Genomic DNA, 24,955 nt, shown 5'->3' with positions numbered 1-24,955 from the left:
CCTGCCTAGCCTTTCAGATTGCTAGAGCTAAGGGAAGACAGGTGAGAAAAATAAATTATAAAGACGAATAAAAAATTAAAATACAAGACTATCATTAACTGGAGACTGGAAGCAGTCTGCGGCTACTGTGTCTGAACTCAAGAGAATATATTCCCAAAATAAACAGTGTTGAGCACTACATAATTCTGCTTCATAATAAATAATTGACTTTTTTAATAACAAAGTCATTTCACACAGCCAAATAGATGCATTTTTGCTAGCTCAGGGTACACTGCATAATGATTTCTGAAGTACAAATATTATCGACTCTCACGGGCTTTGGAAGATTTCCAATACATTTAAGAAAGTGCAATCAGAGCTGGCCAGATTCAGTATTTTAGTTCAGTGATTAAGAAGGATGCTTGAGATGACAAATGTTGTGCAAGAGGAGAATTACCACTCAGACACTACGGAGAACACTTCCAAGGAAGTGACAACACCTGAACTTGAGGACTGACAACTTTCCACAAGGGGTGCTACAGCCCTGGTCTCTAAGGGTGCATGCCAGCTAAACCCAGCTTCAGTACTGGGAAGGGGGGCAGGTGTGCACTATCCTCCTACCCATCTCTGGAGGGGAGCCCAGGACACACTGATACTTGTCCCACTCCGGAGGGGCAGCAACCAGGTAATACAAAAAATGACATCAAATGTACCTGTCTTGCAGTGTAGTGGCAGATACCGCCATTAGCTGAACTACAGGAGGCTGAATTAAGAATTTTTCACTTTAATGACTCTTTTCTCACTACTTCAATTATGAACAAAAATGAAGCAGAACTGATACATTCTATGATTCCTGCTATGAAATACACTACTGTCTACACACACCTGATACTACTATTAGCAGTAACAGTGCAGAAGCAATCACTTTTAAAGAAACAAGATGTTCTTATTTGTGGTGAGCATTATGTGATTCGTCTCATGCTTCTCTGAAGAGATTAGCTGCAACATATCATAAAAAGAAGTCACCAATACAGCTCTTATCTGACTGTAACCATAATATATTTTTTTTCTTTAAAAGTATTTTTAGATGTATGACGGCATAAAAACACAGCAGTACTCATTGCAACATACACATCACACAGGAAAAGGGGGACTGTCACACACATGCCCTTGTTGTGGGCACACAGCTGTGGCAAGGACTGCTCCATCAACTCCAAACCCACAGAAGCAGTTTCAGTTCTTACACTTCCCTTCACCCAGCTGGAGGGAGCAAAGTCAGCAACTGCTCCACTGATGCCATGACTGTAATAACCCACAGCACTGACTTCCTCACCTGAAATCAGCTACATCTTGGAGTCAAACCCCGTCTCTCCCCTGTTAACATTGGGTACCACCTTTCCACAGTGTCCTATCTGGACTGGACATTTTTAGCTGAAACATCCCAGGCAAGATTTCTAGTTTGAGGTGCAGCTATTTCTTGTGCTTGGCTCCATAATGCTCACAGAAATTGATTACTGCCTCTGCCATTCATAGGAAATGCACATTTATGTCAGTCAAGGACATCCAGATAGGAGGTGAAGAGATTTGCACTGTTCAGGGCTTTATATCTTAAATAAATATTTCATTATTCTTGTGGTGAGTGAAGTCAAACACATGGGAAAATACTTCTAAGGAGCAGCTGCTTGTAATTTTTTTCCTCTTCCTTTTCATTTTCCACCATTCTCCTATTTCTTCATGACCCCTCACAGCCCATGGGCTGAAAGCTTGGCCCTCCACTGAAACCAGCCAGCACATCTGCAGCTGTTGCACCAGTTGTCTTCTGTGGTGTATTTCTAAATGCATCTGACTGCTTTTTCAAATAAGCATATCCTACCTTCAATTCACAGTCTTCATTTACTGCCAGGTTTCCAGGCTTCAGATCCTGTAATCAGATTTGAAATGGATGTTACTTATTGATTTCACAACAAGTCGAATGAGGGGCTCATCCTTTCCTTCTTTCTTTCATTTAGGTTTAATGGCTTTCATACAACTACTTAGAACAGCAACAGGTAAAATAATGTCATAAATCTAAACGAGAACATTAAATATAAAAAATAACAGAAACAAAGACACAAACTTGCTTATGTTTTTTTTTCCAGTATGGGTCCCCCCACCCCCCAACAAATCAACTTTTTTTTCTGCTAGAAGTCAGGAAAATAGTTGCCAGTGAAGGAACTCACTCATCTTACTGCAAATGGGGTTTGGACATAAGTTGGTGGTATTTTATACTGACACCAAAAAGGATTCACATAAACATTTCTGCACTGTACATATTGCATATCAAAATACACTTTACAAAGGTTCCATACTCTGATAGACTTAGAAGAAGTACTGAAGGAATCAAACAAGATTCTACTTAAAAGCCTCTGTTCCCTTCTGTGGGAAAATCGATTTCCTGACAAAGGCAATTGAATGGAGACTTCAACATGGGAAAAGAATTCCCTTAAGCCTCTTTAGCTACTGCAGAAACTCCTAAAGATCTTCAGAAGTTGTACTTCTAAGTTTAGCAGCAAAGGGAAGTGTCCTGGGAGCAACTAAGATTTTGCAATCTCAATGACTTTTAGACATTCAGTTATAGAGAAAGAAAGAAAGAAAAAAATCAGAAACCAACTTTCCCTCAGCTTTTTCAAACCTTTGACACACTTTGGCACAAGACATTTAAAAGAATCTTCTTTCTGAACTTTTTAACAGGAACCCACCTGTCTTAGATGAAGATGTTTTAAGATTGGAGGGGCCTTGGAGAGAAGCAAATTGGTACAAAGAAATGTTATGAAATCAAGAAACTGAAGAGCCAACAAGAGGGAGCTTAGAAAAGGTCTCAGCAACTGTAAATTCAGACCATAGAATCATAGAATAGTTAGGACTGGAAAGGATCTCAAGATCATCTAGTTCCAAACCCCCTGCCATGGGCACCATGATCACAGCAGTTGTAGAACCAAGAATATCAACTTATTACATTATTTTGGCAGTTTGCGTAGCTTCCATGTCCAGCTTAAAGTGCCCATCTTTAGATGCTGTGCACTTTCTGTGCTGCTCCTGGTATCTTACTACAGAAGGTCAGTTTCTACTGCTGTGATACAGTTTTGGGGGAAGTTATGCTGCTTAGAACCAGGAGGGAATCATTCAGAAGTTCTTATTCACAGTACCAAAGTGACTTTAAGTGGACTTTCTATGTTCTCACCCCCTACCTTTAAGATTAACATAATTTTTAAACAACATTTATATATTGTTTTTAAAAGTTTAATCTTAATTAAAAAAAAAAGCACTTAACCATCTTAGCTTAGACACTATTTATTCTTGTGGGGACAATGCAGCTTCAGAAGGTAATTTAAGGAAGCCAAATCTAAACTGCATTCAGTGCAACTTGAGTGCTCAGATTAAACTGATGCAACCATACCACCTTTTGTTCCTATTGAAGAAGAAACCAAAGGCATCATCAAAACCAGACACTATAAACAGAGTTTCAGGCACATGTATGAGCATGCTTATATACAAACACCTCCCACATTATCAAAACATAAACATCTTTTATATTGTTTCCACTTACCCTGTGAATTATGCCCGACGAGTGAATATACTGTAAAAAGAGAAAGTATATTTTAGTTACTGAGGTCCTGACTTAAAGAAGTTGCCTGAGGTAGGGAGAAAGTACTCTTTCATGGTGCTAAAGTAATTAAATTAGAAAAGATTTATTTATTGCACAAAAGACCTTTTTAGCTGCATTTTTAACACTCAGATAATTAAGCTAGCACTTTGCCCTTCCCCTCCCCCAATAAAAAGAAACCACTAAATCAGTTTGGATACTGCAACAGATCATACTTTCTTTTTTAATTCTTTCTATAATTCTAATTCTTCCCATACACAGAATTGTATATTCAGTTAATTTTTGGCATTGCTATATATATGTATCAAAATAAATCCTACTATTTTATATGCCAGAAATGCTCTCTTGCAACAGATGGCTCTGGTGTGCCACGATAGTGTAGTTTCACATGTTCCAGCAGCGCTAAGTTTTAAGAGCTCATTTAAGACCAGGAGGAAGGCCAGTCAAGGTCTTCGCTAAGAAGTCTTGCTACATGTTTCAATAGTTCCTCAATGAAACATATAGAGGGCATTTTGCAAGACATTCTCTTTTACCTGAATATTTTCATCACCCCAGTAATCTATATAAGGGCTCACAAAAGTCAAACCAAGTTTTTAAAGCAGCAACTGAACAGAAATTAAATCTCTGATATTTACTTTTTCCTCTTTTACACCTGATGCAGCACTCCAGATTTGGTCTCATAGGTTCTGAAATGTGGTGGAAAAAGAACATTCCCTCCCCTAACCCCGTGCCTACAACTTCACCAATCCAGCCCAGACTGTGGTAGGGCTCCGCTGCTGCACTGATGACTGCTGTGCCCAAGTCCCTGCAGGTCTTGGCACTTGCGGTAGACCAGTTCCTGCTACACACTACTTGCAGATTGGGCAAGGCTTAACGTCACCCTAGGAAATGCCAAAGTGCCTGACAGGATTTCCTGGGGCAGACACTAGGGCTGAAGGCGTGGGGCTGTTCCCCAGAACGTTGGCTGTAAAACTGCTATGGCAAATGAAGAACTACAAAATGTATCTGTCATGGATGTGTATGAAGTGGATTGGGACAGGAGGAACTGGATGCAGAAAGAGGAAGTTTGTAATTTGTATTCAGAGACCAGAGAGGATATATATGGGGATTTTGGGGGTTTTGGTTTGCTGTTTGTTTGGGTTTTTTTAAGAAATGTATCTGTAAGTAGTTAGACTGCCAGTAAAGAAGATTGTGTCTTCTGCCAGTAGCCATCTTGATCAAGGATATCACAATCACTTGCATTCAAAATCATTTCAATGCCTTCTTACTGAAGCCTCTCGATTTTCCAGAGCAGGTGCTTAAAATATCCTATAGGCTATTTTTGCCGGTATGACTGTACACAGTAAAGAAGTAACTGGCAGACAGAGGAATCTTTGCACCTAAGAATGTGGCATGTAGAAACAGGACTTAGAAGGACTGCACCCTTTGGGTTTTAGTTAATCTCACCTGTCTAGGGGAAAGAGTGTGGTTTCACTGGCATTCTCACCCCACTGAAGGTTTTGTGAGTGTTCACAGCACCAAAATGATGTTAACACTTTGGGGAGCATGCCTGTATTTTCTAAACCCTCCTCTTAATACAACACTATTGAGATTACACGAAGTAGCACTTATTCCTGGTGCTAATATACACAACAGCCCATCTGTTAGCTGAAGTACTGGTGCTGTGCTGCTGTGTTTCTTTAAAAATAACAGTATTTCTTTAACTGCATTCTATTGTCTCCTGGCAGGTAACAGCACTGGAACTATGCCAGTCTCTGTTCAGAAAACTTTCCATTCCAGTTCAATAACCTTCTGAAATGGGATCCTCCTCTTATAATTCTCCTCATTAAATCATCCATTTATTGTCATTTTTTTCACTCTTAACACGTCAAAACCATCCAGGCCAGTGCCTCACAGTATGTGACTACCACTTCACCTGAACAACATTTGATTCAAGAACCCAGTTAATGTGAGCAAAGTGCCTCAAGCACAGGAGCTCTGTGAATTATTCTAAAGACAATTTTTGGTAGCATGGATAAATCCTTGAAGGCAAGCTTCAGATTGTGCTAGGAAATTATCCAACAGTTGTCTAAATTCTAAGCATTCTTGTCTGCATATGCAATCTCTGCACAAAATAAAATAAACTAATAGAAAAGGAATTAGAAGAGACTCAGGAGAAAGCATTCCAGGCAGCATGCAAAATGAAAATGGTGAGTGACTTGGCAGGGAAGGAAAAGCCAAAGAGGAAATGTGTGAGAGCAGGAAGAGAAAGCAGAGAAGCAAGAACAAACATAAATATGAACCAAAAAAAGCAAACAAGAGATTTTAAAAGGGGAGAACTCAAGCAGGTAAATATCACCCTGAGTGTAGCAAAAGAAGCTTGAGCAGGTGTCTGTATGGCCCAAGAGCTATCTATCCATTCTCAAATAGTGAACACATAAGAAAACAGTGCTGCTACCCACCTCCCCAACCTCCACCAACATGAACCTGACTGGAAGTCCTGCAGAAGAGAGACCCAAGACTGAAAGCAGTGGAAGCTCCAGACCTTTCCACCCACATAGAAACATTTCTGCTCAGCTTGCCTTCTGTACTCTTTGACAATACACAGCTTTTATGTCAAACAAACAAAATGATGAAAGCCCTTCCAAGCAGCAAACTCATACTTAAACAAATTTAATACCAGACTAAGGCTTGGCTAGGAAACAGACAAAGCAGAGGCACCTCACTGTTTTTAAGGGGTGTCAAGTCACACTGGTTTTCCCTATCACAGATGAAGTTAAATTCTGATAAATTACAAGGCTCAACAAAAAAATGAGCCTCACCCAGGCTGGATGGGGCTTTGAGCAACCTGGTCTAGCAGGAGGTATCCCTGCCCAGGGCAGGGGGTTGGAACTGGATGATCTTTAAGGCCCCTTCCAACCCAAACCATACACTTTACACAAAGGACAAATGCCTATCGCAGGTAACATTGTTAACACCCCACCCCCAGCCCAACGGAATGCATCAAAGTTAAAAGGTGGAAGAAAAAAAGAGAGGTTAAGCTTGGGAAGTAGAAAGTTTTACAGCACAAGTCTACAGAACCTCCTTCCCAGGCACTCCAAGTATTTTTCCCTTACAATGCCCCAACAGAGTGCTACCTATGAGCATGCTTGGTTCCCCCTGCCCTCACAGAAAGGCAATCTAAGTAAACACAGATGCACTTTAATCCAGACACAGCAGACTTCGGAAAGTACAGGATTTTCATGCAAAACCTGGCAGAGTTTCTTTAACAGCTAACTTCCTGGTAGCTGGAAAAGGACAAATTACTGAGCCCTTTTGTTTTCCCCCTGCAGGTTAGCAATACTGCTTTCAGCTTAACTCACCTCCTAGCACAGACAGTGCCGCAAGAATGTCCCTGAAGCACTGAACCATTCTCGTTTCTTAAAGATATTTCCAACTAGGTGCATTGTTGTGGCTGGATGAATTGGTTCAAGAAGAATTCAAACTTTAATGGAACAGATACATTAAAGACTCTTTTCATGTTTGCTCTGCAATAGGTAATGACAAAACAAGTCTAGTAGCTGAATAATGTCTTATTTTCTGCTGGTAGCTTTGAGGTAAGTACAGTTACACTCTCCAAAATGAGGGGAGAGAAACAAAATATTGAGGAGAACTACTCCTTACAGAAGATGTAACAGGGTTAGAGACCAGAGGTACCAATTAACTAAGACTATCCCAGCATCCCTGCTGATTGCCTTGTCACTGGAATAAGAGCTGCTTTAATTTTTAGAAGACCCTGGCAATAGCAGGGAACATCAGGAACTTCCTGCTCTTTTCTTCTGCGGTGGGTTTGCCGTGGCTGGTCAGCCCACCAAGGCTGACAGGTGCCCACTCAGTTACTCTCTCATTCACCTTTCTCAGCAGGGAGGGGTTAGAAAATACAATGGAAAAGCTTGTGGGTTGATATCAGAACAAGGAAATCACTCACCAGTTACCAGCATGGGCAGAACAGATGTGACTTGGAGAAGATTAATTCATTGCCAATTAATAACAGAACAGAATAGTTCAAAACCAAAACTAAACCCACCTTTCCCTTCCACTCTCTTCCTCCCAGGCTCCATTTCACTCCTGTCTCTCCTACCTCTTCCCCCTGAGCAGTGCAGAGGGACAGGGAATAGGGAATGTGGTCAGTTCATTACACATTGTCTCCACTATTCTTTCCTCCTCATGCTCTTTTCCTGCTCCAGCATGGGGTTCTTCCCACAGGAGACAGTTCTACATTAATTACTCCAGCCTGCCATGGGGTGCAGTCCTTCAGGAGCAGACTGCTCCAGCATGGATCCCATAGGACACGGGTCATGCCACAAAACCTGCCAGCAGTCTGTTTCAATGCTGGCTGTCCATGAGCACATCCCTGTGCTTCAGCATGGGTTCCTACATGGGCTACAGGTGGATATCTGCTCCGACATGGTCCTCCTCTGACATGGGTTGCAGGGGGACAATCCGTGCCACCAGTCTTCTTCATGGGCTGCAGGGGAATCTCTGTTCCAGCACCGGAAGCACCTCCTCCTTCCTCACTGACCTTGGTGCCTGCAGGGCTGTGTCTCTCACGTTTTCTCACTCCTCTCTCACAGCTGCTGCACAGCAGTTTTTACCACTCCTTAAACCTGTTATCACAAGGGTGCCATGAACACTGCTGGTGGGCTCAGCTTTGGCCACTGGCAGATCCACTCTGGATCCAGCTGGGACTGGCTCTGCCTGACAGAGAGTCAGGTCCTGGTGTTTTCTCACAGAAGCCACCCCTGCAGCCCCCACTACCAAACCTGCCACACAAAGCCAACACATCCTCTTTAATTCCTGCTCTGTCTTCTTCAGATGTAGGTCAAGCATGCACGTCTGCTCTGCTTGCCCTCCACATCTACTGATCCAACAGACTTCAGTGAACCTTTGGGACTCACAAACACCACTCTTGGTCTCTGAGATAATCAAGGCCACTGGGACCAAAATATGTTTCTAAGCCATTTCACTGAAATGAAATTCATTATTCATCCTTTCCACTACACTCAACTTGAACTATTTTTCTACAGCTCATATATTGCTTGCATCTAAAATCAGCTCAAATGATGTTTTAAATCTCTGGTGAATAACACACCTCTCCTAGAAACCTGTTTCCCAGACAGTTACCTGCAACTAAACAGGCCACTCTATTTATGTTGTCCTTGAGAAAACACTTATTAGGACATGGGTTTGTAATTAGGGAACTATAAAACTGAAATCGTAATTCCAGATTTAAAGCCCAAAGGCAAATTCCCTACAGTTTAAATAAAGCCAATTTCCCCAAACCTGGCTTTAGTTTCTGCAGTTGTAAAATGGGAATTACGGCATTTAAATGCACAATTGTAGCATAAAAAGAATAATTACTTAGCATATGTAAAGGGCTATGTGAATTAATGTCTACTAAATGAAGAACACAAAATCTGAGATAAGGTCAAAGACAAATTAATAATGCAGGACTCAACAGCAAAGTATATTTACTGAGACTTGTGAAGGGAGTAAAACAACTTACTTGACCTTCTGCATCTATTAAGTACTGAGAGACAAAGGAGTCTTGTGTATGCTTTTCCTGATGTTTTTGTCTAGGAACAGCATGCTGTCCTATGGTATTATTTATTTTTAATAGTGTTTAGCAATGCAAATATAGATTTGGAAGATCATCCTGATGGGATGTGCTAGACCTTCCTGTATCAAAACCAGCTCTGTATCTCCACTGCAAGAGCACGTCCCTCTGCAAACCACCTTCCAGTACAGTGACTCCACTTATCCCTGCATGAGTGCAGAGGAAAGTCTTCCCATACTTTGTATGTTGCAGGCACAGGACTGTAAAACCAAAACTGTATGGTGCAAGCAGCCAAGGAATGACATTCAGCTCCAGACAGTGCCATTCCATGGCCTCGTTACAACGCATGTTTCCAGAGCAGCAAAGGGAATTAAACAGCCATCACTATAGAGAGCCTGGCTGAAGACTGCAGAGCTAGATCAACGTTCTTCTCTTGGAACAGTGTCACCAAAATAAAAATGTAATAAAGTAGCAGTAGCCTTTTTATGATGAACAGTTGTGTACACCCAAAACACAAACACTGTAAACCACAAAGCACTGTAGTGCCAATCTAGACTGAGAAGCATTTTCATATCACATTAATATAGGTTGTACATGGACAGGGAGCGCTTAAAGAGTATCTTCTTTTTCTGTTGTAAGTTATGAACTTCAATAAATCACAATCTATCTTTTAAAACCCAAGCAGAGGAAAAAAGTAGTAGCAATAATAAACAGCAGAAAAATGAGAAAGAAAACCATACAAAGTATATGACAGCTTATGCATTTAGAATCATCTTTGTGCGGCTCAGTAACATTCAAATCTATGTTGTTTTGCTGTAGCTGTTGGGACTGCACTCTGTATGTGCACAGACATGTACCACACTTAGAGCAAGTTAGGTGCAGATGTCTTGTGTAACAGTGTGTCAGATCAGTATTGGTAAGCCACGGAAACATTTTCAAATTACAGAAATCTGAAGCTGATGACATAGGTGAGGGATCAAGCCAAGGGGAATCCTGCCTCTGAAGTCAGCAGCGGTTTCATTTGTACTCTCTACACTTTCCAACCAGCCACAGTAAGAGGTATGGCAAAGCACTACCACAACCAACTGCTGGGGAAGAAGGCAACTAAAAATCACAGCAGGCACTTTCTGGTGTACTCAAATACAGAAACCAAGGCCATCCTGGATCAATGTACAGTAGAGATCTTGAACAAATAGCTTTTATTTTTACTTAAAAAAGACACAGACAAAAACATAATACAACACCTCCCCTCCCTCCATAACATTTATTGCCACTAAACAACTGCTGTGTCATTCTTGTCACTGCTTTTACTATGCCAGGCAAGATAAAGTTTATCCTGCTACCAAAGGATAAGTGTTTCTAGCTCTCCATAAAGATTTACTAGGAGAAAAAGATTGTGAAATCAAAATAATAGTAGAAGCAACAAACCTTTAAGCCTTTCAACATCTGATATACCAGGAACTGGATTCGGTCTTCAGTTAGTTTCTCATGCTTCATTATCTTACTCAAGTCTGTTCCCATAAATGGCATGACAAGGTAGCTTAAAAAAAAACAAAACCAGACTTACATTAATTTGTCAAATAAACTGTAACATAATTGTATGTTATAGTTCAGTGACAATATTAAATTACAGATCATTCTGTTTACCAAACAATTCCATCATCGCCCTGCCCTCCAGTTTTCTGTTTCTACCTATTTTGGTTCAAAGCAATATCTAAACATTAAGCACTGCAGAGAACACAATGAGAAGCACAAATGAGACAACATTTTTACATAAGCACAATTTGCTAAGTTTATAAATTGATGACTTAAAATCTCTTGCAGTCAAATGTGGGTGGGTGGAGAAACAAAGCATAAGAGAGGAAAAACTCACTTTTGTCTGAGTTTTAAAACCCAAACTTTAGCAATAACTTATGAGCACCACACTGGAACAGGACAACAATGGGATCAAACACTTTGGGCTCACTTTAAACACTTTGTCTACTACTTGAAACTTCACAAGCTTATTTTTATTATTAAAAATGTATTTAGAATCCACAGCTGGAGTCCTCAAATAATCTGAAAAGGTTAGGCACCCACCCGATTAACAAATTACTTCAACTGGAACAGCATGCCTAATGCATCTAAGTTCTTTGCAATTTCTAGTTAAAACCCAAAATTCTTACAAAATGAGGACCAGCAGCCTCTTCTGGCACATCATGTATCATACAAGCATGGATAATGTAAAGAATAGAGATGAAGGGGATGAAAAGCAGTGGGTAGAGTAGAACTCGAATTGGTAAAGATTTATGCATTTCTGACTTTGTACACCATTTCAATCAGCAACATCTAAAACTGAAGGAAGCTCAACACAAACATGAGCACGGAAGGGACTGTTTCTTCATAGATAGGACTTTGAGTTTAATCTTCATTAACACTGGCTGTTAGAATAGAGGAGCAGGGGAGCAGAGCGGACAGTTGAGTAGGAGCATGCTCCCCTCCAGGAAGGAGGGCTACAGGTCAGCTAAGAAACCCCAGGTGTTAGACAAGATCAGCCTTAATGACTGGCTCTGGTGAAACCACCCACTATGCTTCTGCTGCTTCTAGTCATAAATCCACTTGAACTTGATATTTATATAGCAGGCCACAGACAACATCTCACGACTAGTCAGCAAAAAGAAAGTCTCCCTTAAATGACCCTTTTGTGGTCATTTCACAAAAACGGTTTCTCTACTTTTGTTTTAAATGTACACACCTCTACCTCTGCTCACCAGTATCAGCTTGCCCAAAGTCTTGAAAGCAAATTCTGCCACAGGCTCACCTGTTGCAGTTTCAGATATAAAAGTGTCCATCCTATTTGACTTGCACTTCCAAAACTCAAAAGGTTATTTTAGAGTTCCATTTAAAACAGTGCTCAAAGATAGATGTGTATTCTATTACATATGCTACATAAAAGGCTAGCACAATAGGCAATATGAACAACAACCTTTTTGGCTCAATGATCATTTGGCCCAAAGGATCAATATGAACACATGCCCCCTGTTTTCTGTCCTTCATTTTCCAGTCAGATAGCTTTCTTTGTTAACATATAAATATGCAAAGTCAGTTCTGAAACACAGCTACATTAGATGAAATCCAGAACAGTTCTATGAATGTAACATGAAATCTACATTAAGCCCAACAGGACTTGTAGCCACTGTTTCTCTAGTGACTCTAATGCACAAGAATTGTAGTGAGATCCATAAGCAAAGCAGCAGACATGCTAAGTATCTGAGATGCTGCCAAAAGGTCAGGTACTTGGCTGGTGCTAGAAACAGTCTATATCATGTACTGTTTGGACCACTGGACTGGGAAACCAGTCAAGGGAGTACAACAGATCACAGCACAGATAATCACAAAAAAAATCAGCAGCATCAGCAGTTTTGAATTAATCCTAGCATTAGAATGGATCACACAGACATGTCATGCAGCAGGCATCATTTTCAGCCTACTTGTTTTGCTTAAGAATTATCCTATCATTTGGACAACCTGGGTCTTCAGGTGACAAATCAATACTTGAAAAGTGAATTAGGAAATCCAATAAACTTTCACTTATTAAGGCCTGAAAGAAGTACACATCTTACAGATAAAAATCCAGCAACCCTTCCTCCCATAAAAACAATGCTGCCCTCCGTCAAACACAAACATCTCAGAACTTACAAGTCGTTAAACTTCTCCAGTGTTACATCTGGTGTGAACACATCTAATATTCCAATGACCTAAAAATAAGAGAAAAAAAAAGAAGCCCAACATGGATTAATACTGATTTAACACAAACAATCCTGAACTGCATAATAAGTGAAAAAATATAATCAAAACCATTTATATCGTGAAGCATTATCTACGGGCATAAATATGGCGGAACGTATACCTAAAGCAGTGCCTAGCAACACCAGGATCTGTTATGTGTTTAATTTTATAACTCTGAGGGCTGTTGACCCTGTGATAAAAAACATAATAAATATGTGTTTACTTGAATGGGAAGTTCAGAGGCTGACAGTCTTATGTAAGAGAGAGCATCTTTTAACTTTAACCACTGAAGTGTCAAAAATGAACCAGACAAATCAGTTCATAACCCGAAGCAGTCATAAGTGCTAGTCACCTACCTGGTGATGTAATCCCTACTGCACATATTCTTAGCCTTTCCAAATCCAGGGCAAACTGCTGCAGTTAGCTTGGGTATTATCATAATGTCATAATGATGAACAAGACAGAAAAACTAATAAAGATGAAGACAGAAAATTACAACTCTATTTCTTTGTAGCCATAATTATATTTGAAAAAAATCACTAATAATATTTACCCAAGGACTGTTAAATGAAACTAATTAAGAAGAATACTATAACTGCCATAAAACAATAATTAAACCCACAGAGAATGTGGTTATTATTTGAAATAATACTTTCAGTACTAATATAATAGCAATAAATTATTTTCTTAGTTTTTTGCATGACAGTCTTACAATAAGGTTTTCCATTTCTATGTGGAGTCAGGGAGAGAAAGGGAGAAGAGCAGGATTAGGAAGATGTATGTGACAACAACAGAGCATAATGCAGCTCTATGAACACTTCCCAAGGCAGCATGTGTACACACACAAAGCATACACAGCCAGAAAAGACGTGCTCTCCTCAGATTTCAGTATTAAAATGAGAGAGGTTAATGTTTTAGCAGCAATCTTATCCAATATGCATTTCTTTCCCTATTGAGGCCCACTTTTTCAGAAGTCCTGCTTGGTTCCCCTCACGGAGGTATTTCCATGCCTTCATTTACCTTAGCAGGAAACATACAAAAATAAACCCCATCAGGTCTGAGTTTAACAGCGAAAGCCACAGGGACACCACAGTAAAAGAAGGGATACAAAAGAGGATGACAACAGCGTGACCACTGCACTACATCCATCTGTGCACCAAGGCATTATTAGGCACTCATAGTGAAACACAGAGGCACAAAGAACACACTTCCATAAAGAACATACCAGCCCCACCACACTCTTAATGAAGTTCACTGACACTTTACTGCTTCACCATGCAAGTAAACAGTTACTTAACACTGCCTGATATACAGCATACATTACTTCTGAGGTAAGGCTGCAAACTCATGGAGACAAGCTCATCATTGCTGTGAAACCTCCGTAGTGAACGATACCACTGAGACCAATGCCCAGCTTCCACTGAAGGGAATTTTAAATAATGAACCAGAAAACTCTGTTAATATGCCAAGGGTCGTAAAATTCTTCTTTTCTTGCTTTACAAAGCAAGCTTTCTAAAAATCCTGAAATCTGTTTTACTGCCCGAAAATGGGAAGACATACTAATAGTTAATCAATTTTAAAATGAAAGTGAGGGACCCATTTCCTCTTCCTCAGTAATCTTTATTTAAAAGCTGTGGTTTGGGATGATTTTCCTGTACGGGAACAGAGTAATGAGTATTTCCATTTAGGTCAGGGGTTTCTGCAAATACATTAAGCACAAGGAGGTACAGGATAAAATAAATCCCTTAAGGAAGATACAACTCCAGATACTTCTTCAGGAAAAGAACTGGACAAAGTTATCATGGAAAATCCTGTGTCTGTCTAAAATGTTCTCAATTAAATACAGTATTTGGAAAACCCCCTTTGTGATACTTAATGTCCCAGCACAAAAGTAAGCCACAACAAAACAACTGCAAGAATAATTTCTTTTTCATAGTGTGGCCTATATGAAATGTAATGGAAGTATCTGCGAAGCCATCTGTAGATCTATTTCTGGTGTTCATTCATCAGAGACGGTAGTGCAGCCAAGGAATGAACCCAGTGTATTCTGTGATGGCAATGAAAAGCATCTGTGGAAACCAGTGGGAACACTGCCCTTTCAGGGTCTCATTTTTTCCCTCATTAACTCTGCCAAAAGGCAATTTCTCAAATGAATGAGCCCACAAATGATACACAGAAAACAACCTGGACTTTGCTCCCTCCTCACTTCTCAAGGAGAGAGTGTAATACTGTGTCTCTCCCATCTTCCTGCAAAGCAAAACCACAGTAATTCCAAAACTAGCCATATACTGATCTAACTTGCTTTCCACAGGTATGGTTTTACTCAACATACTTACTCTGTTGATTGTAGGTCTTCCCTAAGAAGCAGTGGGTGACAGTGGGCAGTATCTCTAGCCCTTCTTATCCTTATCGTCCATCCACCCCCCAAGACATTCACACCAATTACCCTGACCAACTTTAACTACTGCCAATGAATAAATAACAGCTTTGTAGGATGGTAGTTTCTGCCTTTCCCATCTCAGCTTTTCCAAATGCTATTCCAGAGGCAGAGCACAACAGCAAAGAGCTCTTCATCTCTGTCTTCCCCTGCACTTTCACGTAATGGATTCCTTTAATTCAAGGACTGTTCCACTGCACTTCTGTAAATTAAAGTTTCAGATGTAAGCATCAGCACATCAATTGAAAGCTTGGGTCTTGTATAAATTAATAAGTAAATGTACGTTATGTCTCTTATACAGCAAGTGCTGCTTTCTCTTGTGGATGTTACGCATGAAAACACAGTGAAGTTGACTGGCTTTGGCACTCGCGCTACAAATGTGAGTACATTTTTTGTGAGAGATCCCTACTGGGGCACAGTGAACTACATATTGTGCTGCAATACATTTCCTGCAGGGTTAGGTTCAAATTCATGTTTCTGTGCGGTTCTGCACCGCAGGGTTTTACTGCACCATGAAGTCCCAATCTTTCTAAAGGTTTAACTATCCATGTGCAAGGTGTGCACCACAGCCACCTTTCTTCCTTGCTGATGACTGCTGGGCTGAGAGCTCTTTTCCTTTTCTCCTGCCATTTGGCACAGAGGCAGATGCAAGGCGTACCCATGAGTACCACCACACTCTTCTGTCAAAGGACCCATATGTAACACTGGACAGATCCAAATCCTACAGAGCAAAATGTTCATCTCTGGACTAGATGGCAACCCAAAGAGAAACTTTGGGTTTCAGTGCTGTCTTCCTTCCAGTAAATTTTCATTTACTGGACTGATCAGCCTACCTTATTAGTACCAAAGGCTGGGGTGTTAGTCAAAGCCCAGCCTAGGTAAAACACCTGTTTGATTGGTTTGTGAAAATGAACAGAAGTGACAACCAAGACTATTATGTCGATCTATTGGGTTTTGAGTACAAAAATGAGTGACTCTGGTGTCAGCTCGCAGGAAATCAGCCAGGAATGTATTTCCTCTACAACCTTTGGACAACAATAAACTATCCAGTTATAACTACTTTTGCTTTCAAAAGGACCCATAAAGGAGAATTGCCATCTCCAGCCAGGATTCCCAAATTGCACTTTACTGGCACTTATAGAATCATAGAAAAGTTAGGGTTGGAAAGGACCTCAAGATCATCTAGTTCCAAACCCCCTGCCATGGGCAGGGACACCTCACACTAAACCATAACACCCAAGGCTTCAACAAACCTGGTCTTGAACACTGCCAGGGATGGAGTATTCACCACCTCCCTGGGCAACCCATTCCAGTACCTCACCACCCTAACAGTAAAGAATTTCTTCCTTATATCCAGTCTAAACCTCTGCTGTGTAAGTTTCAACCTGTTACCCCTTGACCTATCACTACAGTCCCTAATGAATAGTCCCTCCCCAGCATCCCTGTAGGCCCCCTTCAGATACTGGAAGGCTGCTATGAGGTCTCCACGCAGCCTTCTCTTTTCCAGGCTGAACAGCCCCAACTTTCTCAGCCTGTCTTCATATGGGAGGTGCTCCAGTCCCCTGATCATCCTCGTGGCCCTCCTCTGGACTTGTTCTAACAGTACCATGTCCTTTCTATGTTGAGGACACCAGAACTGCACACAATACTCCAAGTGAGGTCTCACAAGAGCAGAGCAGAGGGACAGGATCACCTCCTTTGACCTGCTGGTCACTCTCCTCTTGATGCAGCCCAGGATACGGTTGGCTTTCTGGGATGTGAGTGCACACTGAAGCCGGCTCACGTTCAGTTTCTCATCGACCAACACCTCCAAGTCCTTCCTCGCAGGGCTGCTCTGAATCTCTTCTCTGTCCAACCTGTAGCTGTGCCTGGGATTGCTCCCACCCAGGTGTAGGACCTTGCACTTGGCATGGTTAAACTTCATGAGGTTGGCATCAGCCCACCTCACAAGTGTGTCAAGGTCCCTCTGAATGGCATTCCTTCCCTCCAGCGTATCAACAGAACCACACAGCTTGGTGTCATCGGCAAACTTGCTGAGGGCACACTCAATCCCACTGTCCATGTCACCGACAAAGATGTTAAACAAGACCGGTCCCAACACTGATCCCTGAGGGACATGACTTGTTACTGATCTCCAGACGGACATTGAGCCATTGACCACAACTCTTTGCGTGCGGCCATCCAGCCAGTTTTTATCCACCAATTGGTCCACCTATCAGATTGATGTCTCTCCAATTTAGATGCAAGGATGTTGTGTGGGACAATGTCAAAGGCTTTGCACAAGTCCAGGTAGATGATGTCAACTGCTCCACCCCCATCCATCACTTTTGTAGCCCTGTCATATAAGGCCACCAAATTGGTCAGGCAGGATTTCCCCTTAGTAAAGCCATGCTGGCTGTCACCAAGCACCTTGTTGTTTTTCCTGTGCCCTAGCATGCCGTCCAGGAGAATCTGCTCCCAGATTTTGTCAGGCACAGAGGTGAGACTGACTGGTCTGTAATCCCCCGGCTCATCCATTTTCCCCTTCTTGAAAATGGGGGTTATATTTCCCTTTTTCCAGTCATCAGGAGCTTCACCTGTCTGCCATGATTTTTCAAATATGATGGCCAGTGGCTTTGTACCCGAAGCATGTGAATTTTTAGCTGGCGTAGTCCTGTGGGGCTTACTGTGGGAAACCTAACACAGTGAATGTGCTTTCATCTGTAAAGGCATCACTCACAGCTCCCTTGATTTTGTACACTGCAGCGGCTGCTGCTCTTCCAATGCTCACATCAGGCAAGAGGAATTAAAAAAAGGGAGAGTTTTAAGATTTTGTCAGGCAACAACACGGAGCACCCTGTTATTTTCTCCATAACAAACTCCTCCTGCATCGTTTAAGGGTCTTTGCTCTACCTGAACTCAAAATGGAAAGAAACAGGGAACAAAAGCAGCACTACTGAATAAGACGTCCTAATGGTAAACAGTCTGTTCTATACAAGATGCAGCGATGCCAAAGAAATAAACAGGAGCTGCTAAGGTTTAATGTGATAAATACTTCAAGCTAGTATGAATAAACAAAAAAACCCCGCCCCAAACACAGTGCTTTCTTCATTCTGCCTTAGCTGGTTTTACTCCTCATTTCCACATCATCCCCTCTCTTGTGGTAGAGTATCTGTTTATGCAGCTACAGAGTGATCCAGCAGCTTGTCCTTCTGGCACCTAACTTTTCTTGCTAGCAGTGTCTCAGGAATTGATCTTGATTAGCCTGCTTCTGAGGCAGTAGAAGTAGCTTATGTTTATGAACTTCAAATTAAGAGGCCTACCGAAAAGAAAGGATACCAGTGTCATGAAAGACACTATCTTCTAACAGCCAGGTCTTGTCCTCTTCACACACAGCCTCTGCCCTGTGGTCCTCAACACAATTTCTCCTCTGGCTTTGCTAGCAAAGGGTTGATGAGAATTCTCATGCTACCAAGTTTGTGTGGTTTATACAGAAATATTCCTCACTACATTCAAGTAATGTCCCATTTGAGAGCCATTAGGGAGAGCTACAGTCTAGCACACATAATGAAAGCTGGTCATGCCAGCAGCCAGAGTTGCCTCGTCCTGGAAACGCCTACATAGACAAGCAAATTGACTCGTGAGTTAGCTTCCTTACAAGGTAAAATACAGTCCCAGTATAATTCAGTAGAGTGACTCCTATTTATTTTTTACAAGTAATCCTACAACCCTTCAACATTTAAGGAGACGAGCATATTCCTCAAAGGGTCTGTAATGGAAGCCATCCAGGACATTAAGCTGAAGTTCTCCTCCATTTTCTTCACTGAAGCATGACAAGCTGATGAATTATATCACTGTGGCACGGGTTTAATGGTATCTCCTGCCACCTTAATGGAGGATCAGAAATGCTATTTTTAACACAATGTGTCAGACCATTAAAATGATGGAAGAAATTGTGAATGCAGCATAAAGTTAATAAAATATGATAAAGTATTGCTACATGCTTAACACAACACTTCCTATGTTCCTATGAAAGTTATGAAAGGCACAGATGGTCCATCCAGAAGTAATCACGGTGAAACAAACAAAACACCACACTCTTCATGCAATCTAGCAACAAATGCATCATGATTACAGAAGTAATTTTGAAAGAAAAGATCAGAAGAGCATATTAAATATAATTTTAACTATGAACTAAACAGAACCTTTGAAACAGTTCATATCCCAAAGTAGGAAGAAGGCAAGATGAAGATTTGTACTGGCAGATTAGTGCAATGTACATCAATAACCAGAGTCTAATCCACAGTGGCTATTGCCACTACTGCTGTTAGACCAGCTATCACGTACATAGCTTTCTATGTCTCTAAATTCTTAAGATTACCGACACCCAATACAGAGATAACAGTGGCAGAGTGCTATTTTATCGTGATCTGTGAAACAATTACTTCAGTTTTATTAATTTTTAATAGCAGTTGTATTTATAGTACAGTCAGAAAGATCAGTAACTGCTATTCCATAGAATTATTATAACACATTAGTCAATAGAAATATCGGGAAAGATAAACCACTCACTGTTCTGTTCTACTAATTCTTGCTAGAGGGAGACATGTATCCACCATAGTGGGACCAATTCAAAACTCCATAGCTAGACCCACAGAAGCCATGATGGTAATGACAGAGAAAAGACAAAGGTCCTACCATTAATGTACTTATCATTAAAGGTGTGCACAGCGCACTGTGGACTGCTGATGTGAGTAGGGGAGGACCTTACTGTCTGCCTGTAAATCCAGCCTTTGGTGGAAATATGCAAAAAAGAGGCTTTTTGACAGAATGGGTGAAAGAAGGGGCTGAAAATCCTGACGGGGAGTGATATTGCCATTCTGGTTTAATTTTGGATGGGTGGAACAGCTAAAGAAGTATCCTGAGATCAGCCCAAGGACTAGAAGTCCTAACAAGTTTTGTTGCTATTCCTAACTCACTGTGGGCAAAACAACTGACAGAAGGGTGTGAGGCTGGGATAGCAGATGGAAATTCTCTTGGTGGGCTGTACTACCCATGTCAGCCTCGTTGTGGATGGGTGGAGTATTCAGCTTGTCTCCAGTGCCCACGAATCCCTGCAGGATCATTTATTCAGTCTTTGTTCTCTAATGAGTAGATGCCATACTCCATGGTAAAACTTTTCCTTAGTATGAAGACCAGATTCTTCTTTCCCTGGCCCAAACGGTTTCCTAAAACTGTAAATGATTCCCTTCCTTCATATATATTTACTTGTAACTTTTACAGATTGTGCTCATGCTCCTCAGTGAGCATTTTCTTCTAGACTCTCTAATTACCAAATGAATCCATGGAGGGGTTCCAGAGTATTATCCTGAAGGGCACACATCACATAAAAACTGCTAGGAGTGGAAAATGTGACCCAACAGATCACTCTGGGAAATGCAAGAAAAATAATCTCAAAGTCTGGACACAGTCAGGAGCTTGGCAACTGCCTGAGCTGCTCTGCTCCCAAATATTCAGTAAAGAAAATGCTGAGAGTAGAAAAGTCCATGCATTACACAGAAGATCCCTGCAAATATTAACTCTTTAACATATATACATAGGTGGGGTTATGAAGCAGGTAATTCAAATGAATCATCAATAATCAAATGTATTAAAAGATTCAGACTAAAATGTTAACCAGCACAAAGGTTTGTAAGCCTATAAAAAGGGATGTTTTTTTCTGGACAGTCAGGATATCCCACAGATTATTCGTCAAAACGAACCTAGATGCTATTGTTACCATGTTAACACTATAACATAGATGGCAATGACAGGCTATTGTAATTAGCAGTTTCTCTCATCCTCACTTCCAATCTCCTAGCCATTGAAGACCATCTGAATGGAGCTATGTGTAATATCCCAAATTATTAACATTTTAAACTGGATTCTTATGCATCATTTTAAGAACTCAGTCGAAACTCTCTTTTCTTCCACATGCATTCTTTGAGGAGCATTCAAAGCCACTACTGGGATCTGGGATCTTCCAAGCCCACCCTGGGACCTTTCTCTTCTGGTATCCGTGCTGTGATTCCACAAAAGCTGTTTTCACACAAACTTCTCCTTTATTTCTTTTTCTTAAACCACTCAGCACTGTTGGGACACTTTCAACACTTCTCTCTACAGCTGTTCTATCACATTACATGGGAATCTCTACAGAGCTCTGTATCCTATTCTCCGCTGCCCAGTAAAGCAGTTTATTTGGTCATTCATGAAGTTTTCCTATTTCACATTAATAGGAGCCAAAACTTCCAAATGCTTCATGAATTGTTAAAAAGAAAACGGGAAAGCCCTACCCTTTCCCAAAGATAGGCACGTGTGCCATAGCCATGTGCAAAAAGAGGTGCTGGCAACAGAGACCCACAGGAACTCCCCCATGCTCTGCAGTCTCCTGCACCTCAAAGGAACACAGTGATGGAGATCATAATTTCTGGTCTTCATATCCCTAGCAATGGCCCTGAGCACAAATCCCACCATGGTCCTCACCTTCCCCACCCAACCTTTCCTACATGGAAATGAAGTGGTGTTTCCCATAGGATATTTTAGTTTGTGTGAGCTGATGTTTGTGGATGAAGGACAGACAAAAGACAGGCCAAAAGATTCCTGAATTCCATTCAGCTACACATCTGTCTTGTCCAAATCCACATATTTTGTTTTTAAGAAGAGTAAGCCGCAGCCCTGAGGGGAAATATCTGCTAACGACCCAACTCACGTTTTCATGCTTCATGTGTTTCAGGAGGCGCAGCTCTCGGTAAGCGCGTTTGGCAAAGAGCTCAGACTGAAACGGGCGATACAACTTCTTAATGGCCACTTTGGTGCCACTTCTGCCATCCACGGCTGAGCTTTAAAGGGAAAAGGAAGAGCTTGGTGAGCGAGGGCTGAAATGTGGCCGCATCCTGCCCGCGCTGCCCAGCACTCGGCCAGGTGCCTGCGCGGCCTCCCTGGCCCAGGGAGGGGATCACCGCGCCTGCAGCATCCCGCGTCTATAGTTTCATTCGTTTAAGAGGCTGCCAGGCCCTGCGATGAAAAGTAGCCAATTTTCAAAGGCTTTAAAGAGGAACATCTGGGAAGGAAGAAAACAGTAAAGGAGAAGGGAAAGAAAAATTAAACCCCCACAAACTCAGCACCGACACAAACCCAGTCCTGCTGTCCCGTCCAAGGACCCGCACCCCGGGCTCTGGGGATGCTGCCGCTCGGCGGGGCCGCATCCCGCGGGCAGCACTACTCGGGCAGGGCAGGGCAGCGCCCGGGCTCTGCTTGCTCCGGGGCAAGAGCCGTGTGCCGGGCCGCGGTCTGCAGCCGGCTGCCCCGCGCAGCGCTGCGCTCCGCCGGTGACACTGCTCGGATCGGCCGCGGGCAGCCAGGTGGGCAGCGGGGCCCGGCCAGGAACAGCACCCGGGCAAGTTGTCAAGGAACAACGCGACCGCAGCACCCACCGCCCCTTCACCCCGCCCCGTCCCGCCGCTCCGCGCTCACCAGACGGCTCCGTAGGCGCCGGACCCCACCGGCTGCAGGTCCCGGTAGCGGTCCCGCACTTCCCAGAGGGTCTTGGTGATCTCCTGCCGGTAGAACCCGTTCTTGGGGGCGGACATGGCGCCGCGGCCCCCCGCCGACAAAGAGCCCAGGCGGGGGGGAGCGGGAGCGGCCAGCGCCGCCGAGCAGAGCTGCTGCGAGGGGCCGGGCTTGGGCGAGCGGCACCTCCCTCAGCCCCGCCGGACGGCCCGCCCGCCTCACGGCTGTCCAGAGGGGCCGGGGCCGGGGCTGGGTCCAGCGGTCCCACCCACTGGGTCCGGGTACCTGGAGCTGCCCCGGGGCAGGGCCCGGCTGCAGCGCCCTGGGGCAGCACAGTCAGTACCGGCGGGGAGCAGGTGCCGAGGCTCCCGCCGCCCCACACGCCCTGTGCTGTGGAGCCGGACTCGGTCCCGCCTCCGCTCTCCTCTTCGGGGGTGCACGCCGACATGTGGAACCCAGCTCTGGGTCTGATAAGATAAACCGGGTGTTAATGGCAGTGTTAAACAAAGGACGGGGCTGTCGGTGATGAGGGCTGGGACTATAAAGGAGGGCTTTCAGGTGACCTTTGCACGAAGGTGTGCAGCTGAGGGCTTGCCGGTTCATCCTGGGGTCAGCCCCCAGATTTCAACAGTATTTCATCTAGTTACATGGAAACAAGCACACATTGGATCCAGTTGCTCAGAGCAGGCAGTCCGGTGTGTGGTTAGTGCAACACCAAGCAGTTCAAGCAGCCTGGAACAACCGCGATGCTGGAGCACTGAGGACAGCCACCTCCTCAGTACTCCTACAGTAAACAGGCCTGGGCCGGCACGTGTAAGGCAAAGACCTGCTTTGAAAAATGTTGTGTGTGTGTTCTTCGTGTGAATGCAATTAAAGTCCTTGTCCTTCAGGGCCTGGTAAAGCCTTTGTTTTGTCTGACTTCACCCCTGAGCAATGTTGCTGAGGTTAGATAATTCAGACCTGCTGTCACTACAGTTCAATTTGTGGCTTAGCTCGAAAGAGGCAATCTGGCCAAGTTTCGTTGTGTCTGATGCCTTTATGGTAGTTGCCATGGGCCCAGACCATTTTGTGCCTGGCTGCTGAATGTTGAAGAGCTGCCCTGCCCTTCCTTCTCTCAGTGTTTACATGTGGGGTACCGGAGGAACAGGGAACACCCCACAGCTGTGTTCCAGTGCTGCTCCATAGCTTAGTGAGAATGGACACTAACCTCATGACATTTGGCTGGTGGTGCAGGGCTCGTGTCAATGTTAGGTTAATGGCACACGTGTGCTCTTAAAATCCACTGCCCCAGCAGATTTTCTGACATCTCTTTTATGCTGTGTTTGCCACTCAGACGATGGCTGGAGTGAAATGTGGTAGGGGCAAGAAGGATACAGCAGCTTCCACTCAGTTTTGACCCAGTCCATTGGTTAAATTGCTTTTAACCAGAAATGGACCTGTTTCTAATGCACTAAGCATTAGTTCTGCTTTTGATTCCTCACCAATTTTTCCTCTATCCAGTTGTGGCAAACTGGTGCTTTCTTACTGCTTGCTTTTTATGAGGCAGAAGGTAGCTGATTTTGATACAGTAGGTGAAAGCACTAACCCAGCACCAAGACAACATTACCCTTGTGCAGAAGCTGAGGATAACACAGAGCAACTTCTGTAAGATATTTTAAATGCATTGACAAAGTTGGCCAGTGCTGGTTTTCCCATGTTTTTCCTTCATATGTGTGTTTAGGTTTTCTTTGCTACAGAAGGATGAGGTAGCAGTGTGGGTCAAATAGAAGACCACCTTTCCCTATCAGGTCACAAATATAGCTGATGAACTGATAAACTTGATGAAAAGGTTAGGAAATCTGCACTGCTGTAGCAAGGGAAGCTTTGTCTAATAAAACTATTGAAATTGCCTATGAAGGGAGTGAGCTGAGAAACCTGGATCCATTCACAGCTGATAGATTTCACAGCAGCACCACAAAAGGCATGAGCTTTAGCACCCTGCTAGGCTTGGCTGGATACAGGCTGATGTGTTTTCCCAAGACAACCC

At 42.9% G+C, this 24,955-nt stretch overlaps 1 protein-coding gene across 1 annotated transcript in view; it reads right to left on the bottom strand.

The window, feature by feature from the left end:
- MAPK12 (mitogen-activated protein kinase 12) overlaps positions 1 to 23,078 on the bottom strand; it is a 36,438-nt gene extending 13,360 nt beyond the window's left edge. The window contains exons 1-6 of the mRNA XM_034063260.1: positions 22,894 to 23,078; positions 22,130 to 22,259; positions 12,876 to 12,934; positions 10,626 to 10,737; positions 3,566 to 3,595; positions 1,853 to 1,900 (exon numbers count right to left, since the gene is read on the bottom strand). Coding sequence (XP_033919151.1) covers positions 1,853 to 1,900; positions 3,566 to 3,595; positions 10,626 to 10,737; positions 12,876 to 12,934; positions 22,130 to 22,259; positions 22,894 to 23,009 — 495 coding nt within the window. The 5' untranslated portion in view covers positions 23,010 to 23,078. The remainder of the gene's footprint in view (positions 1 to 1,852; positions 1,901 to 3,565; positions 3,596 to 10,625; positions 10,738 to 12,875; positions 12,935 to 22,129; positions 22,260 to 22,893) is intronic.
- Between the last annotated feature and the right edge of the window lie 1,877 nt (positions 23,079 to 24,955).

This window comes from Melopsittacus undulatus, chromosome 5 (genome assembly GCF_012275295.1).
Source record: "Melopsittacus undulatus isolate bMelUnd1 chromosome 5, bMelUnd1.mat.Z, whole genome shotgun sequence".
In the NCBI taxonomy this organism is placed as follows: Eukaryota; Metazoa; Chordata; class Aves; order Psittaciformes; family Psittaculidae; genus Melopsittacus; species Melopsittacus undulatus.
The sequence above is the reverse complement of the archived record's forward strand: the minus strand, read 5'-3'. Positions and strand labels throughout refer to the sequence as shown.